Source organism: Haliotis rufescens, unplaced genomic scaffold (genome assembly GCF_023055435.1).
Source record: "Haliotis rufescens isolate VD_foot unplaced genomic scaffold, xgHalRufe1.0.p SCAF_48, whole genome shotgun sequence".
In the NCBI taxonomy this organism is placed as follows: Eukaryota; Metazoa; Mollusca; class Gastropoda; order Lepetellida; family Haliotidae; genus Haliotis; species Haliotis rufescens.
Window position 1 is genome coordinate 1,996,383 of NW_025964201.1, and position 16,352 is coordinate 2,012,734.

General features: G+C 44.1%; 1 protein-coding gene across 2 annotated transcripts in view; it reads right to left on the bottom strand.

Moving 5' to 3' along the window:
• LOC124112359 (activating signal cointegrator 1 complex subunit 3-like) overlaps positions 1 to 14,857 on the bottom strand; it is a 265,355-nt gene extending 250,498 nt beyond the window's left edge. Inside the window, exons 1-14 of one of the 2 annotated variants that reach the window (XM_048383405.1) lie at positions 14,734 to 14,857; positions 13,306 to 13,568; positions 11,347 to 11,915; positions 10,961 to 11,087; positions 10,534 to 10,583; positions 9,315 to 9,442; positions 8,956 to 9,094; positions 7,525 to 7,650; positions 6,826 to 7,026; positions 6,387 to 6,527; positions 5,425 to 5,589; positions 4,827 to 4,983; positions 3,865 to 3,956; positions 409 to 543 (exon numbers count right to left, since the gene is read on the bottom strand). In XM_048383405.1, coding sequence (XP_048239362.1) covers positions 409 to 543; positions 3,865 to 3,956; positions 4,827 to 4,983; positions 5,425 to 5,589; positions 6,387 to 6,527; positions 6,826 to 7,026; positions 7,525 to 7,650; positions 8,956 to 9,094; positions 9,315 to 9,442; positions 10,534 to 10,583; positions 10,961 to 11,087; positions 11,347 to 11,915; positions 13,306 to 13,549 — 2,274 coding nt within the window. In that variant the 5' untranslated portion in view covers positions 13,550 to 13,568; positions 14,734 to 14,857. Of the gene's footprint in view, positions 1 to 408; positions 544 to 3,864; positions 3,957 to 4,826; positions 4,984 to 5,424; positions 5,590 to 6,386; positions 6,528 to 6,825; positions 7,027 to 7,524; positions 7,651 to 8,955; positions 9,095 to 9,314; positions 9,443 to 9,815; positions 9,823 to 10,533; positions 10,584 to 10,960; positions 11,088 to 11,346; positions 11,916 to 13,305; positions 13,569 to 14,733 lie in introns of those variants that run through there. The other variant, XM_048383406.1, reaches the window with a different exon arrangement.
• Between the last annotated feature and the right edge of the window lie 1,495 nt (positions 14,858 to 16,352).

Genomic DNA, 16,352 nt, shown 5'->3' on the forward strand with positions numbered 1-16,352 from the left:
GGATAGTGTGTAACAACATCAGGGAGGGGTTAGTGTGGTATAACATCAGGGAGGGGTTAGTGTGGTATAACACCAGGGAGGGGTTAGTGTAGCAGAACATCAGGGAGGGGATAGTGTGGTACAACATCAGGGAGGGGTTAGTGTGGTATAACATCAGGGAGGGGTTAGTGTGGTACAACATCAGGGAGGGGTTATTGTGGCAGAACATCAGGGAGGGGATAGTGTGACAGAATATCAGATAAGGGGAGTGGTTTGTGTGGCAGAACAATAGGGAGGGGTTAGTGTGACAGAACGTCAGACAAGGGGAGGGGTTTCATGTCAAAATAATTTCTGGGTAATGTGGCGGGAAGAAAGAGCTTATGCAGATAATTAGGATGAATGGAAGAAATACTTGTGTCTGAGACTTACATTCTTCTGAGCCTCGCCGTAGCTGCGACCCTGGTCAGCAAGGAACAGCTGGGAGTGACCTCGGTTCTTGGAGTAGTCCCGCAACATCATGGCCGTCCTCACTGTCTCATTACGGGCGTGGACGAACACCATCACCTGAAAACAGAGTCAGGTCATAAAGAAGGAAGAAGGATGAGGGTCAATTTCCGGAACACTTGAAATACAGATACGAACATTTTCAGACATGTTCAGATGGCTGACAACTTTTCTCTTTCTTACACGTGCGTATTTTGTGTTTATGACCTAATTAAATACAGAGGTATGACAAGGGGAGTAAAAATGACTGATGTTTCGAACTTCAAGTTCATATCAGAGCCCAAAAACTTGCTCAAGTTCAAATATTACAAGAAAAAAATAACGTCCTGAAAACTTTTATAATCAGCATTTAGTGTTGTCAAGTACCAAACATCCAATTCTTGAAAAGAACAAAGTCTCATTTATAAGAACATACGTGACTACTAGAGGTGTAACGATACGGGAGGGTCGCAATACGATACGTATCGTGATACAGGGGTCGCGATACGATACGTATCACGATACAGTGTTTACTGGTACAAGCTAAGCCAAGTTGATGTCTTTCTGCTCTCTAAAAGATGTGACAAGTGTTTATTTACTGTTATAGCATCTTCTCAGCAATACAGTATGTTTTACTGAAACAACAAACTGGCTTTGAAACTGTTAAACGTATTTCATGTTTAAAAGTACCGTATTTTCTTGAGTATAGTGCGCACCCCCCTCTAGCGGGTTCAATATTTTGGAAAAAAAGAAATTTGAATATTTTGCGCAGAAAAAAATTACACCGTACCCCTTCAGCGAAGTCCGGCAAACGAACGGGTGATGAGAAACTTCGTCAGTACAAATTCGAAATTTGAGATAAAAAATCACCAGACATGTTGATTTACCGTTTAAATTGTATTTTTTGTTCAGCTAGGCATTGTTTTATATCCAGGGATTAAGATTACCTTGTGTATTTTCTCGTAAACTAAGCCGGACACAGCAATCAGCTGTACACACGTTTTCTTGGAATCTACCGGTGATTCGGTCAAGACACACCCAATGATATAACTTAACAGGATTTTAATGCAAGGATCGGCAACAGTTGTATCTGAAACTATTCTTTTTATCAGGAATAATATATTCCAATATCTTGTTAATTTAGATGCAGCTTTTGCCGGGTATTATTTTTTACATGGAACCAGTCTGACCAGTCACCGTCAAGGCTCCCGTGCACATGATCGCGTGATCGCATGATCGCTTGATCGCGAGAATTACGTGTTGACATACAATCGTCCAACAAAAACAAATATGGCTTTTAACGAATCAAAGTATGGCACTTATGATATATGTATCCATTTTCTGTCAACTAGAGTTTGTTTCAAGGCGTCAATAGCAGTAACCTGACCGTGGTTGCTGTTAATAACGGTGAGTTGTGCGACATCCATGGTGTAATACTGGCAGAATCCCCAACAGCACTGTGGTCTAATACTTGCAGAATCCCTATCAGCACCATGGTCTAATACCAGCAGAATCCCCAACAGCACCATGGTGTAATACTGGCAGAATCCCCAACAGCACTGTGGTCTAATACTTGCAGAATCCATATCAGCTCTTCCGTTCGCTTCACACACGATTTCGCCGAAATAAATTAAAACAATATTAAAAGGAATTTTGAATAAAATTAATGAAATAAGTTACAAACATAAGTCCAAATATACAAAGAACACTTTTTCTAGCCAGACAGTGTAATTACATGAATAATTTGCGAACTTCAGTATGGATTTGTTGACATGGTATTTCCGGTGTTACGTGCTCACGGTAATGTCTTTCCATGGGGGAAAAAACATCAAAACTCATTAATTTGTGTATAATGCGCACCCCCTTCTACACAGCTGTTTTTGGGAGAAAAAAGGTGCGCACTATACTCAAGAAAATATGTAAGTAAACTGTGTTATGAAAATATCGTATGTATCGCGATACATGCTTTCCAAATCGATGCATCGTATCGTGGGCTGTGCATCGGGATACAATACTGTATCGCCGTGTCGTTACACCACTAGTGACTACTATCATAAGAATTTCTGATAGTTTTGCAAAAATTCTTAAATTTATGCATATCACGTAGGCCTTTTTAGGGCCCTTATCCTATATGATACTGGCAGAAACCCCCATCATCACCATGGTCTAATACTGGCAGAATCCCTATCAGCACCATGGTCTAATACTGGCAGAATCCCTATCAGCACCATGGTCTAATACTGGCAGAATCCCCTATCAGCACCATGGTCTAATACTGGCAGAATCCCTATCAGCACCATGGTCTAATACTGGCAGAATCCCTTTCAGCACCATGGTGTAATACTGGCAGAATCCCCAACAGCACCATGGTCTAATACTGGCAGAACCCCTAACAGCACCATGGTCTAATACTGGCAGAACCCCTATCAGCACCATAGTCTAATACTGGCAGAATCCATATCAGCTCTATGGTCTAATACTGGCAGAACCCCTAACAGCACCATGGTCTAATACTGGCAGAATCCCCAAAAGCACCATGGTCTAATACTGGCAGAATCCCTATCAGCACCATAGTCTAATACTGGCAGAATCCCCAACAGCACCATGGTCTAATACTGGCAGAATCCCTATCAGCACCATGGTCTAATACCGGCAGAATCCCTATCAGCACCATGGTCTAATACTGGCAGAATCCCCAACAGCACCATGGTCTAATACTGGCAGAACCCCTATCAGCACCATAGTCTAATACTGGCAGAACCCCTATCTGCACCATGGTCTAATACTGGCAGAACCCCTATCAGCACCATAGTCTAATACTGGCAGAATCCCCAACAGCACCATTGTCTAATACTGGCAGAATCCCTATCAGCACCATGGTGTAATACTGGCAGAATCCCTATCAGCACCATGGTCTAATACTGGCAGAACCCCTATCAGCACCATAGTCTAATACTGGCAGAATCCCCAACAGCACCATGGTCTAATACTGGCAGAATCCCTATCAGCACCATGGTGTAATACTGGCAGAACCCCTATCAGCACCATAGTCTAATACTGGCAGAATCCCCAACAGCACTGTGGTCTAATACAGGCAGAACCCCTATCAGCACCATGGTGTAATACTGGCAGAATCCCTATCAGCACCATAGTCTAATACTGGCAGAATCCCCAACAGCACTGTGGTCTAATACAGGCAGAACCCCTATCAGCACCATGGTGTAATACTGGCAGAATCCCTATCAGCACCATAGTCTAATACTGGCAGAATCCCCAACAGCACTGTGGTCTAGTACTGGTACGATGACAGTCACTGAAGCACAGGTTGCTGGGGGACTATGGGAGTCGCCACAAGAACAGAGCAGTGTGCTGTGCGTCTGTCTGCAGAACATGGAGGCCTACCTGGTAGCCGGCCTTGATCTGTGCCACCACCTTGTCGTAGCAGACGTTGTTAAACTCCATCATCTGCTGCACCCGGTTCGTGGCCTTCACACCTGAGACACAAACAACATTTCTCACTGTCTAATTTCAAGGGGCATGGGTCTAAGTCCTTGTCTGTGATAAGACTGGCCAAGGGGCATGGGTCTAAGTCCTTGTCTGTGATAGACTGGCCAAGGGGCATGGGTCTAAGTCCTTGTCTGTGATAAGACTGGCCAAGCGGCATGGGTCTAATTCTCACCTATGAAGGTCTGGCCGAGGGTCTATGTTCTCACCTATGAAGGTCTGGCCGAGGGTCTATGTTCTCACCTATGAAGGTCTGGCTAACGGCCAAGGGTCTAGATTCTCACCTATGAAGGTCTGGATGTGGGTTTGTTCTCACCTATGAAGGTCTGGTCGAGGGTCTAAGTTCTCACCTATGAAGGTCTGGCTGAGGGTCTTAGTTCTCACCTATGAAGGTCTGGTCGAGGGTCTAAGTTCTCACATATGAGGGTCTGGTCGAGGGTCTTAGTTCTCACCTATGAAGGTCTGGCTGAGGGTCTAAATTCTCACCTATGAAGGTCTGGCTGAGGGTCTAAGTTCTCACATATGAAGGTCTGGTCGAGGGTCTAAGTTCTCACCTATGAAGGTCTGGCTGAGGGTCTTAGTTCTCACCTATGAAGGTCTGGCTGAGGGTCTAAGTTCTCACATATGAAGGTCTGGCTGAGGGTCTAAGTTCTCACCTATGAAGGTCTGGCTGAGGGTCTTAGTTCTCACCTATGAAGGTCTGGCTGAGGGTCTTAGTTCTCACCTATGAAGGTCTGGCTGAGGGTCTAAGTTCTCACATATGAAGGTCTGGTCGAGGGTCTAAGTTCTCACCTATGAAGGTCTGGTCGAGGGTCTAAATTCTCACCTATGAAGGTCTGGTCGAGGGTCTAAATTCTCACCTATGAAGGTCTGGCCGAGGGGCACAGGTCTGAACCTTCCATCAAAGAAGAACAGTCCGAGGTAGGGGTTGACGTTGAGGAACCTGGCCACGTCGATGTAGTTGGGCAGCGTTGCCGAGAGACCCACAATACGGATCATACTCTGAGTACTCTCCACCTGGTGGAATGTACGGTTTGTATTACAGCAACATCATGGAAACATCATGACGATATTGAAGTAATATCACAGCAACATCATAATATCACAGAAATATCATAGTAAAGTAAACTACGGTCATTACGAACTCAAAGGGACCACTAATTTTAGTTTGTTATAACTATAGTTCATTATGAGCATACATTCAGCATATATACCAAATGGTCGGGACCAAACAATTTGTTCATTATACCCATCAGTTCTTTATAAACATGTTCGTTATAAAAATAGTTAACTGTAATACCATAGTAATATCACAAAAATATCACAGCAATATCATAATATTAGCACAGTAATATCCTACTGAGTGAGTGAAGCAGTATTACTGTGATATGACATCAATCTACTGTGACAGCTGATGTCGACATCTCTCCAGCAAGGTGTTCCCTCCCCACGACGCACCTGTCTTATAGTCCTGGCCACGAGACTCTCGATGACGGGCCCCCGGTCGTCATGGAGCAGATGGACCTCGTCGATGATGAGCAGTTTCACCAGCTGAGCCAGGGCCACGTCACCTGTACTCTTCCTCGTCACCACATCCCACTTCTCGGGGGTCGTCACCAGCATCTGTCAGACAATCAGTGTCACGATGGCTTAAAGTATTTAAATTTTGACCCAAGTAACTTGAATCTGAAGCATGCACAGTCTGGCGGGTCTGATAACCCATAAAATAACCTAATGACAAAGATACATTGATGAAAGATCTGAACTGGAAACTAGCAGCACGTATGTAAGAAGTAACACCGATGTATGAAAGTCAATGCCAAAGAATTATTGTTTCTTCAGCCCTATACAGCAATATGATGGAGGCATGTAAAAGTGGCCCCCCACACCCCCAACTAACCTGTGACCCCCACTAACCTGTGACCCCGACTAACCTGTGACCCCAACTAACCTGTGACCCCTACTAACCTGTGACCCCACTAACCTGTGACCCCCACTAACCTGTGACCCCCACTAACCTGTGACCCCTACTAACCTGTGACCCCTACTAACCTGTGACCCCTACTAACCCGTGACCCCACTAACCTGTGACCCCCATTAACCTGTGACCCCCACTAACCTGTGACCCCCACTAACCTGTGACCCCCACTAACCGGTGACCCTAATAACGTGTGACCCCACTAACCTGTGACCACTACTAACCCGTGACCCCACTAACCTGTGACCCCCATTAACCTGTGACCCCCACTAACCTGTGACCCCCTACTAACCCGTGACCCCACTAACCTGTGACCCCCACTAACCTGTGACCCTCACTACCCCGTGAGCCCTACTAACCCGTGAGCCCTACTAACCCGTGACCCCCACTAACCTGTGACCCCACTAACCTGTGACCCCATTAACCTGTGACCCCAACTAACCTGTGTTTTCAGGATCTCAGCCTTTGTGAGGGACATGTCCCCGGTCAGTTCCCGTACTGCAATACCTAGTGGCTCCAGACGTCCACCGAAGTTCCGAACCATTTCTGCCGCCAGAGCTTTCATGGGAGCAACATACACAATCTACAAGAAAGATGAGACAGTCAGACACAAATTACAGATCAGCATACACAAATTACAAGTCAGAATGGAATCATCAGCAACGTGAACTTTGGTTCTTCTTCCCGCTGCAAGGGTGGCCCAGTCGTCTAAGGCGCCGCGTTTCGCTGTGCAAAGCTGGTCCCTTGAGCACGCCAGAAACCTATAATTGTGGGTTCGACTCGATACTGTTAAAAGCAGAGTTAAACCCAACTCACTCACTCACTCCTCCATTGAGGCCTCATGATAGCAAGTACACAAATGAAGGGCTCTGTCGTGTTACCTTGAACTCGTCTTTCTTGATGACGCCCTGGGACAAGTGCTGATTCAGCTCGTGCAGGATGGTCAACATGGCGATGTTGGTTTTACCGGCGCCAGTTGGGGCACAGATCAGCAGGTTCTCATTGGTCTTGTAGGCAGCTTCAAACACCACAGACTGGATGCGGTTCAAGCTCTTCATTCCGCGGAACGCCAGCTGACCAATCTGGGCAGACCAAATATTTGTGATTGATGATGACATGGACATTAATGATGTGCACATGTACATGGTGTAGGAGAGGTGGACAAAATTAATATTAACAACAAAATCTAGTAACATATTCAAGGCCTGTGAAGAACCGGGGTAGACTAGGTCTTCAGCAACCCATGCTTACTGTAAAAGCGACTATGCTTGTCGTAAGAAGTGACTAACATGATGGAAAGGTCAGGTTCGCTGATTTGATTCATGCATGTCATCATATCCCCCAATTGCGTGGATCGATGCTCATGATGTCAATCACTGGATTGTCTGGTCCAGACTCGATTATTTACTAGAACATAGCAGTGTTAAACAAACAGACACACAGTTCAAATGTAAGTTCTATATCAAGAGCTGTATCCACTGTATATATCCACTGTATATATCCAGAGTTATATCTAGTGATATATCCAGAGTTATATTCAGGAATGTTTCCAATGTTATAGTGAACATGTGATGTCTCACCTCATCCAACTCATCAATAGGAATGAGCCTCTGCCCCACATCGATAGGGGCGGGGTCGTTGGGGGGGACGGACACCTCCTCGTACTCCTTGTTGTCCGTACGATTGAACCCTTGGGGCAACACCATCTGGACAAATTGGTAACATGTAAAGAATTAATGATTAAAAATGGATATATTACTTCTTGCTGTGACAAATATGTGAAATAAGGCAGTATCAAATGTACCAGTTATAACCACACGATACTCTATAACCTGCTCTATAACCAGTCATAACCACACGATACTCTATAACCTGCTCTTTGACCAGTCATAACCACATGATATTCTATAACCTGTTCTATAACCAGTCATAACCACACGATACTCTATAACCTGCTCTATAACCAGTCATAACCACACGATACTCTATAACCTGCTCTATAACCAGTCATAACCACACGATACTCTATAACCTGCTCTATAACCAGTCATAACCACATGATACTCTATAACCTGCTCTATAACCAGTCATAACCACATGATACTCTATAACCAGCTCTATAACCACACGATACTCTATAACCTGCTCTATAACCAGTCATACCCACAGGATACTCTATAACCTGCTCTATAACCACACGATACTCTATAACCAGCTCTAAAACCACACGATACCCTTTAACCTGCTCTATAACCAGTCATAACCACATGATACTCTATAACCTGCTCTAAAACCACACGATACTCTATAACCAGCTCTATAACCACACGATACTCTATAACCTGCTCTATAACCAACTCTATAACCAAATCCGTAACCAGCTCTTTAATGAGCTCTTTAACCAGCTTTGTAACCAGCTCTTTCCCAACCATGTGAACATCCTATGTCCGATTCCCCAGGTTTATCTTCGTGCAGGTTCAATATTTATTTTCCAGACTTCTTTTACAAAACAAATAAATCACTTGCTTTGTACACTATACTTCATCACTGTTGTTATGTGGCAGAAAGTTGTACATATATACATATGTTGCACATGGCGGACACACGACATTCGGACTTGTGATGCCATTTTCTCCAAGACTAGTGTTGTGTTTCACTTTTAGAACATTTGACATTTTAATTTCAACCTTGATGATCAGTTTTGCCAAGTTTCATCTTTTTAATACGTCTCAAAGTAAGTTTACAGTGTTTGGACAAATAAGGTTTCTCATATATCTATCCATGGTGATGTTTCTTTAGCAGTTCAGTATATTTGTGGAAACTGTCAGTGACAGCAAATGATTGAAGTACTTGTAAAATGTTGGGTGTGGGTGGTGGCTGTGAGGGAGTTATCTGCCCCTGGTTGTTTAACAACAAGACAGGTTTGATGATTCGAGTAGTTTCCTAATGGGACAGTTTATGTAGCACCCAACATTCAACACACTGCAGAAGGAACTGGACATGCCACTCACGCTGCTCCCCCCCACGTATGCTGATGACTGTCTCGCCTCCTCGTAAGAGTCGAACACGAATGGGTATTTCTCTCTCTGGTAGACCTTGCTGCTGCTGGTGAACAGGGGACGATTGGAGGCCACCTGCAGCGCCGCCTCCCTGACAACACACGGTTACCATGGTTATTCGTGGTAGAATGTACCCAGTGGGTAAAAAGCAGTTACCTTGAAACATATTTCATCCGGTGACACACTCCTGCTTGTAAATAAACATTTCACGTGACACATGACACACAGTCAGATGAAGGCTAGGTGTAGTTACACATTACAGAGATCAACAGAGTCCAGTTTTATAGATGTATCAGGGTGAAGGTCCTCACCTCTGGGCGCGCATCTCCAGGGGGTTGAAGGCTTTCTTTCCTTCTTCCTCCACTTTCTTCCCGTCCCGCTTGGACAGTTTCTTCTCCTCCCTACGTATCTGCTTCATCAGCTGTTTCTCTTCCTCGGACTGGGGAAAGATGAGAGTGAGTGAGTGAGTGAGTGAGTGGGTGGGAGTGTGAGTGAGTGATCGGGGAGTGTGTGAGTGAGGGAGGGAGGGAGGGAGGGAGGTACACTGTGTCTGTGCAGTCTGAGTGTTATCTTGTACACAATGATGAACACGACAAAGACAGTCGGATGTGATCACAGTTTGATGTATCAGCAGTCAAGTGATGTGCAACCATCCACACTGTTGGGGTACAATGACACACACGCGCCAGATCACACTCACTAACAGACAAGACAAGCAGCTCTTTATGTAACCAAGCAACATCTTCTCCCTCCCTGACATGCCTACCTGCATTGTAACCTAGCAACAGCCTCCCCCTCCATGACATGCCTACCTGTATTGTAACCTAGCAACAGCCATTCCCTCCATGACATGCCTACCTGCATTGTAACCTAGCAACAGCCATTCCCTCCCTGACATGCCTACCTGTATTGTAACCTAGCAACAGCCTCCCCCTCCATGACATGCCTACCTGTATTGTAACCTAGCAACAGCCATTCCCTCCCTGACATGCCTACCTGTATTGTAACCTAGCAACAGCCTCCCCCTCCCTCATATGCCTACCTGTATTGTTACCAAGCAACAGCCTCTCCCTCCCTCACATGCCTACCTGTATTGTAACCTAGCAACTTCGTCTCCCTTTCTGACACGCCTGCCTGCATTGTAACCTAGCAACAGCCTCCCCCTCCCTGAGATGCCTACCTGCATTGTAACCTAGCAACAGCCATTCCCTCCCTGACATGCCTACCTGTATTGTAACCTAGCAACCGCCTCCCCCTTCCTGCTATGCCTACCTGTATTGTAACCTAGCAACAGCCATTCCCTCAATGACATGCCTACCTGCATTGAAACCTAGCAACTACCTCCCTGACATGCCTACCTGTATTGTAACCTAGCAACAGCCATTCCCTCCATAACATGCCTACCTGCATTGAAACCTAGCAACTGCACTGACATGCCTACCTGTATTGTAACCTAGCAACATCCTCTCCCCCCCCCCTGACGTTCCTGCCTGTCTTGTAACCTAGCAACTACCTCCCTGACATGCCTACCTGTATTGTAACCTGGCAACCATAGGTTGGTCTGTCCACTTCCTTCTTTCCTGTAAATATATTGACAACATAAGCAGCATATCACATAAAACAAACTGTACTTGAATACAAACATTGACAGCCAATTGACAAGAGACATGTGAAATGTGACACTGCGATCAAATTGACAGCCAATTGACTTGAGACTTGACCCATTAATGGGAAACGTGTCACTGTGAACTACATTGACAGCCAATTGACATGTCACTGTGACCTACATTGACAGCCAATTGACATGTCACTGTGACCTCCATTGAGAGCCAATTGACAGGTCACTGTGACCTCCATTGACAGTCAATCGACAAGTCACTGTGAACTACATTGACAGCCAATTGACATGTCACTGTGACCTACATTGACAGCCAACTGACATGTCACTGTGACCTACTCTGGGCCTGCACTTTTGCTATTGCGGCTCTGTTAGTGTCGGCCACTAGGGTCTTCATTAGGCGACTCCGGTTCGACAGCAGACTTTGAATCAGCCCAAAACGGTCAAAACCAAGCAGCTCAAACAGCTGAAAAAAAACAAAGGGTGAGAAAGTAACATAACAGATTTATATATTTAATATAGATAAGAAGAAAACATTTTAACTGCTCCTAAAATCTGATCGAGATTTTGTTCATTAGGTCTAGAACAGCATAGTAAATATTTTTGATCAATTCAATTTTGATGATCACAAATGTAGTTCCCATGGAGATTCAGTAACACATTCTATTCAGGATTCTGATTCAGGGGAGTATATAATTTCAGCCTATTCAAGGTTCAACACAAACCTCATTCTGCAGTTCCTCATCTGTCTTGGTGGAACACAGAACCTCGAAGATGGTGGTGGACAGGTCCTCTAGACTCAGCCCGATGTCTGTTTCCCCCGATGAGAAGTACTTCCTCACTTCCTGCAGGAGCCATGATGAGTCACACCTGTCCTCCAACCGTCCTGCTCCCCCCTCTGCAGCCTTCTTCTCCGACACGGGCGGAGCGTTATATTTCAAATCTACATTTTTCTCTTCCACTTCATCTTCAGATTCAGAACTCGACAACTCTTCTTCCCTATCTAGTGCTGGAGTTAAGAATTTGATATTTTTCCCGAATTCCTGAATAATGGCTGCTCCATCTGCTTCCTCCCGACCGTGGAAGTCATCCTCCAGGAGGACGTCGCCTGGCAACCAGGACACGATGCGGGAGACCAGCTCACATGCTTTCGTTGCTGCGGTGGCTGGGAATGGGCCGAAGATGCTCCTCAGAGTCGTCGTCTCTCTCTGACCCACGCTCTCTGCAAATTTGAAAATTTCAAACAGGTACGCTGCTGCTCCCTCCACAATGTCCGAGGATGCTTCACCGCCAACTGGAAACAAGGACAGAAGTGTGAGTGAGTGAGTGAGTTTGGTGTTGGGAATAGAACCCATGGGAAAATGAGTGAGTGATGGGGAATGGAACCAGCATGACATAGTGAATCTCACCGGAGTGTCTTTTGATATCAAATATATAAACACGAGTTGATAAAAGCGGAATAACTCTGAGGCATGCCGAAGACTTTTATCCACTTTTATCAACAAGTGTATCATCCAACACCATTCCTCCAACTTTTTCAGTTTGTAGACAGTAATAAGCAGTGTCTTAAAAAAAGTACTGCTAACAGCTTCAGTAGCAGAGCCATTAGTAATGTCATTTGATTGTGACGTCATTGTAACCAATGATGTCACAATGGTCTGCAAAGCATAGTGATGCAATTCCATTGCATTGATATCTACAACGTAGATATCGCTTGATCTCACCTAAGCGATATCTCCTGTGGGAGCCAGTGTTGGATGATAAAGAGATTTATCTAGGATTCCAAACTACAAATTAGGCAGGTAAATTTATTCAAAATTATATTTTCTTAAATTTACAGTTATTATAAAACTGCATTCGATGCAAAAAAGTTGAGTTGACAGTAGGTTTCACAGACCCTGTATCTTGTAGGAACTAGAGCTGACTCGTCAATATTGGTCATGTCAATTGAGACTCATCTAAAATATGTTGAGTATTTTGAAAGAAAAGTGCATCAAATACACAGGGTTCACGCATCATGTGAAGTCAATACACTCGCAAATGTATTCTACTTCAACTTTATCTTGTTTATCAATAAAATTAACACCATGAACACGACATCTTCCCGGGGCAAGGGAGTTAACTGACTATAAAAGTCCAGTTTCCACCCTTGCCGAACAAGGCTGGTATTATGGAGTTACATTTTGGCTGGACTATGCTTAGTCTAATCAAAATTGGGCAACGAAATCGAAATCCAGTTCGTAAACTGTCCTGCAGAGATTTCCGTTGATTGCAGGATTTGCAAAGCATGTGCACCGCCAACTAGTTGTCAACAGATATTTTCCAAATCTTTTCATGTTTTTAATCAAGGTACTCACATGATCACACGTTTTATCACAATATAGTTCTTGATTATTGATCAGATCGTCTTGACTGGGCGTCGCCATTTTTTTAAGCAAATGCAAGTGATACGAGAGGTGGAATCTGATAGAGGGCATAGAAGGCACAGAAGGGACTTAACTCCTAATAGCCACTGGTGGTGCTACGATTGTGCCCAGGAGTTCAAGCCTAGTTTGCTAAGGGTTGAAACTGGACTTCTAAAGTTAGTTAACTCCCTTGCCCCAGGAAGATGTGAACACTGTTGACATCAATTAATAATTCTGCAGGACACCAAACCAGACACTTGTGCATGCTCAGTTTCTCACCAATAGATCTGGCGCAGGCAATGAGTTGTTTCAGGACAGCTGAGGACTCCTTGGCTTCTACATCTCCTCGCTTCTGCAGTAAAGTCACCAGATCTTGCCAGGAGTGACCTCCCTTGTTTTCTTTCTCTGCTGACAGCAGTCTGCGCTGTGCCAGATCGTCATTACCCCCGGCCCCTTGAACCTCACTGGCCGAAACATTGGAGAAAACTCGGAGTGCGCCAGTAAGGCGCGGCAAGCTCACCATATCAGTCACAGCGAACTATCTAAAATGTTAGACAAAAGTATATTATAAATTATTATGTCTGTCATACACATGATACAGACCCTGAAACAATTATATCCAATATAGCCCATGCAAGTCTATAATAGTTGGCAAGTCTAGATTACTGCAGATTCAGGAAGAGAATCTCTGGGATCCTTTTTGTTATATCTCATCAGGATAATTTAACAACAGTTTTTTCTGTAAAATGTTTTCTTTTCAGAGTCTAGATATTAGCCTATATGAATGGTGGTACGACCAGTTTCTTATGATATTGCATACCAAGATTATAAGGGGAGGTCCGAAGTCGTACATGCCTCCCAACATCAACTACGACTAGAGTGAGTGAGTGAGTATGGTAATACAACACTTTTAGCAATATTCCTGCAATATCACGTCAGGTTAGACGTTTAATGCCACACTCGGCAATATTCCAGCTTTTTGACGGTGGTCTGTAAATAATCGAGTCTGGACCAGACAATCCAGTGATTAATATCATGAGCATCAATCCTCACGTGTCTCACACATTGTACCCATGTGGGGAATCGAACCTGGGCCTTTTGCATAGTGAGCAAACACTTTAACCACCAGGCTACCCAACTGCCCGGTCGGACATGGTTCTCTCAGCATTATACTTTTTTTGCAGCTTGTCAATAAAACTCCAAAAGTAATCGAAAGTTTGAAACCTATTCACAATCTATGAATGTTGGGCTGTTCTGATTGGTGAAGAGCTCTTCACATGAACATGAACCATGAACTTGACGTGAACTGTCAAGTCCTTTGATGACGTCACCTCTCTTTATATCGCGACAAGTAACGATCAGTATGGCTGTTCGAAAACAGTTTAAGCGACGACATATGTATGACAATGTCACCACTGTCGGCCCCCACATCACAGAAAATGTGTCAAACTCTTATATATTTTTGGCAATGGCAGTGCTTTAACAACTGAGGGGTATTCACGTAGTGTATAACCACCACCACCACCCCGGCAACACTAAATAATGACAGGTTTAATACATCGTCAACCAATCGTGGCCACCACTGTGGAACTGACATAAAATCACATGCTGTGGCATATGCGAAACCGAAATCAATGAGACAAAATAAATAATGAACATGCACAGCTCACACGCATTTTCATGAAAATCTCAACATAACGGAATTACCTGAGTAAGCATGTGTCTAAAGTGGGTGACGATTAGTTAATCCAATGCTTTAAGGATTGACAGAAGATAAGAGGTATAAAACTTTCTTTCGTCTCGTTTTGCAACAGATGCAAGAATTGGGAGTTATCCGCCCCTGCCTTCAGGTTCAATCAGTCAGCATAGATCGGTTTCCGACTCAACGGAAGGTTCTGAATGCCACGAGTTAGTTCCCTTGCATTACGGATCACACATCCCTCAAGTTTTCTCGTGGCGTAAATAAAGATAAAGACTGACATGTTTCCTGAAATATTAAGTGCATCAGACTAGATATCGAGTTGAGTGATTCCAATACGACAATCACATCAAACTATGTATGATATAATAAGACGATATGATACTCTAAACATAATATTTACAGACAACCCTTCGAAGAGTCATAGAGGGATTTTATTGTGCTTCATACAGTCCTCGGTTCTTATACAGCTATTGATGCAGCATTCACCCTGGTGATTCCGAGACCGCCCTGTGGTCACTGGTAAACTTTGATATGTAAAGAAACCAGTGAGTCTACACTGAGTGACGTCACGTCGGCAATATTTCAGCAATAATGTGTCGAAATCAAGATATACAGTATTAAACCCGTCATCAACGGACAGTAAAACATTAAGGTAAATATATCACGGTATTAAATTGATACAATTACAAAATTATGTCGTGTTTTATTTACCAGAACATTCAGTATCTTGGCATCCAGCACCGTTCAATAATGTTAAAATAGACTCCCACTTAGTCTTCAGAAACCCATGCTTACCTTAAAAGGCTACTATGCTTGTCGTAAGAGGCGACTTACGGGATCGGGTGGTCAGGCTCGCTGACTAGGTTGATGCATGTCATCTTATCCTAATTGTGTAGATCGATGCTCATGATATCAATCACTGGATTGTCTGTTCCAGAATCAATTATTTACAGACCGCCGTCATATAGCTGGAATATTGCCGAGTGCGGCGTTAAACAACCAACAAACAATAAGCCCCCTGAACTAGAGCATAGGAGACTAGAGAATCGGCCTCATCTGTTACATATTCAGATCTATACATAAAGATTCAGAGTTACACACATATATCAACAACACTGTTTGACAAGAGGGACGACTTCAACTTTCCTACAGTCAAGTTCCCCTTTGTGTCAAGCAAGACTCCAGCACCCCTTTAACTTTGACGCATCAGTGACAAAAATAAGGTCCGATGGAATTCCTTATTTTGACTTGTACCATACAATCTCGTTGTTTCTTATGTGAACAATGACATGCCTGTGTGGGTATTTATGGCGGGTGTCACTGGCGGTACTGGGTGTCACTGGCGTTGCTGGGTGTCACTGGCGTTGCTGGATATGCTCACGTTTTCAGGAACACCCGGTGTCATCATTATTTGATGGTGATTCAGAAACACGTGCTGATGATATAGTTAGTGTCGTACAGTTAATGAACACTGCTTTTAACAAAGATTTTCTTATGAATATGGACGGGTTTTATTGACGGGAACACCTTGGACCTGTGCCATATTTTATTGACAAGAACACCGAGGCCTAGCTGTGTCGTGTTATATTGACGGGAACACCTAGGGCCTGTGTCGTGTTATATT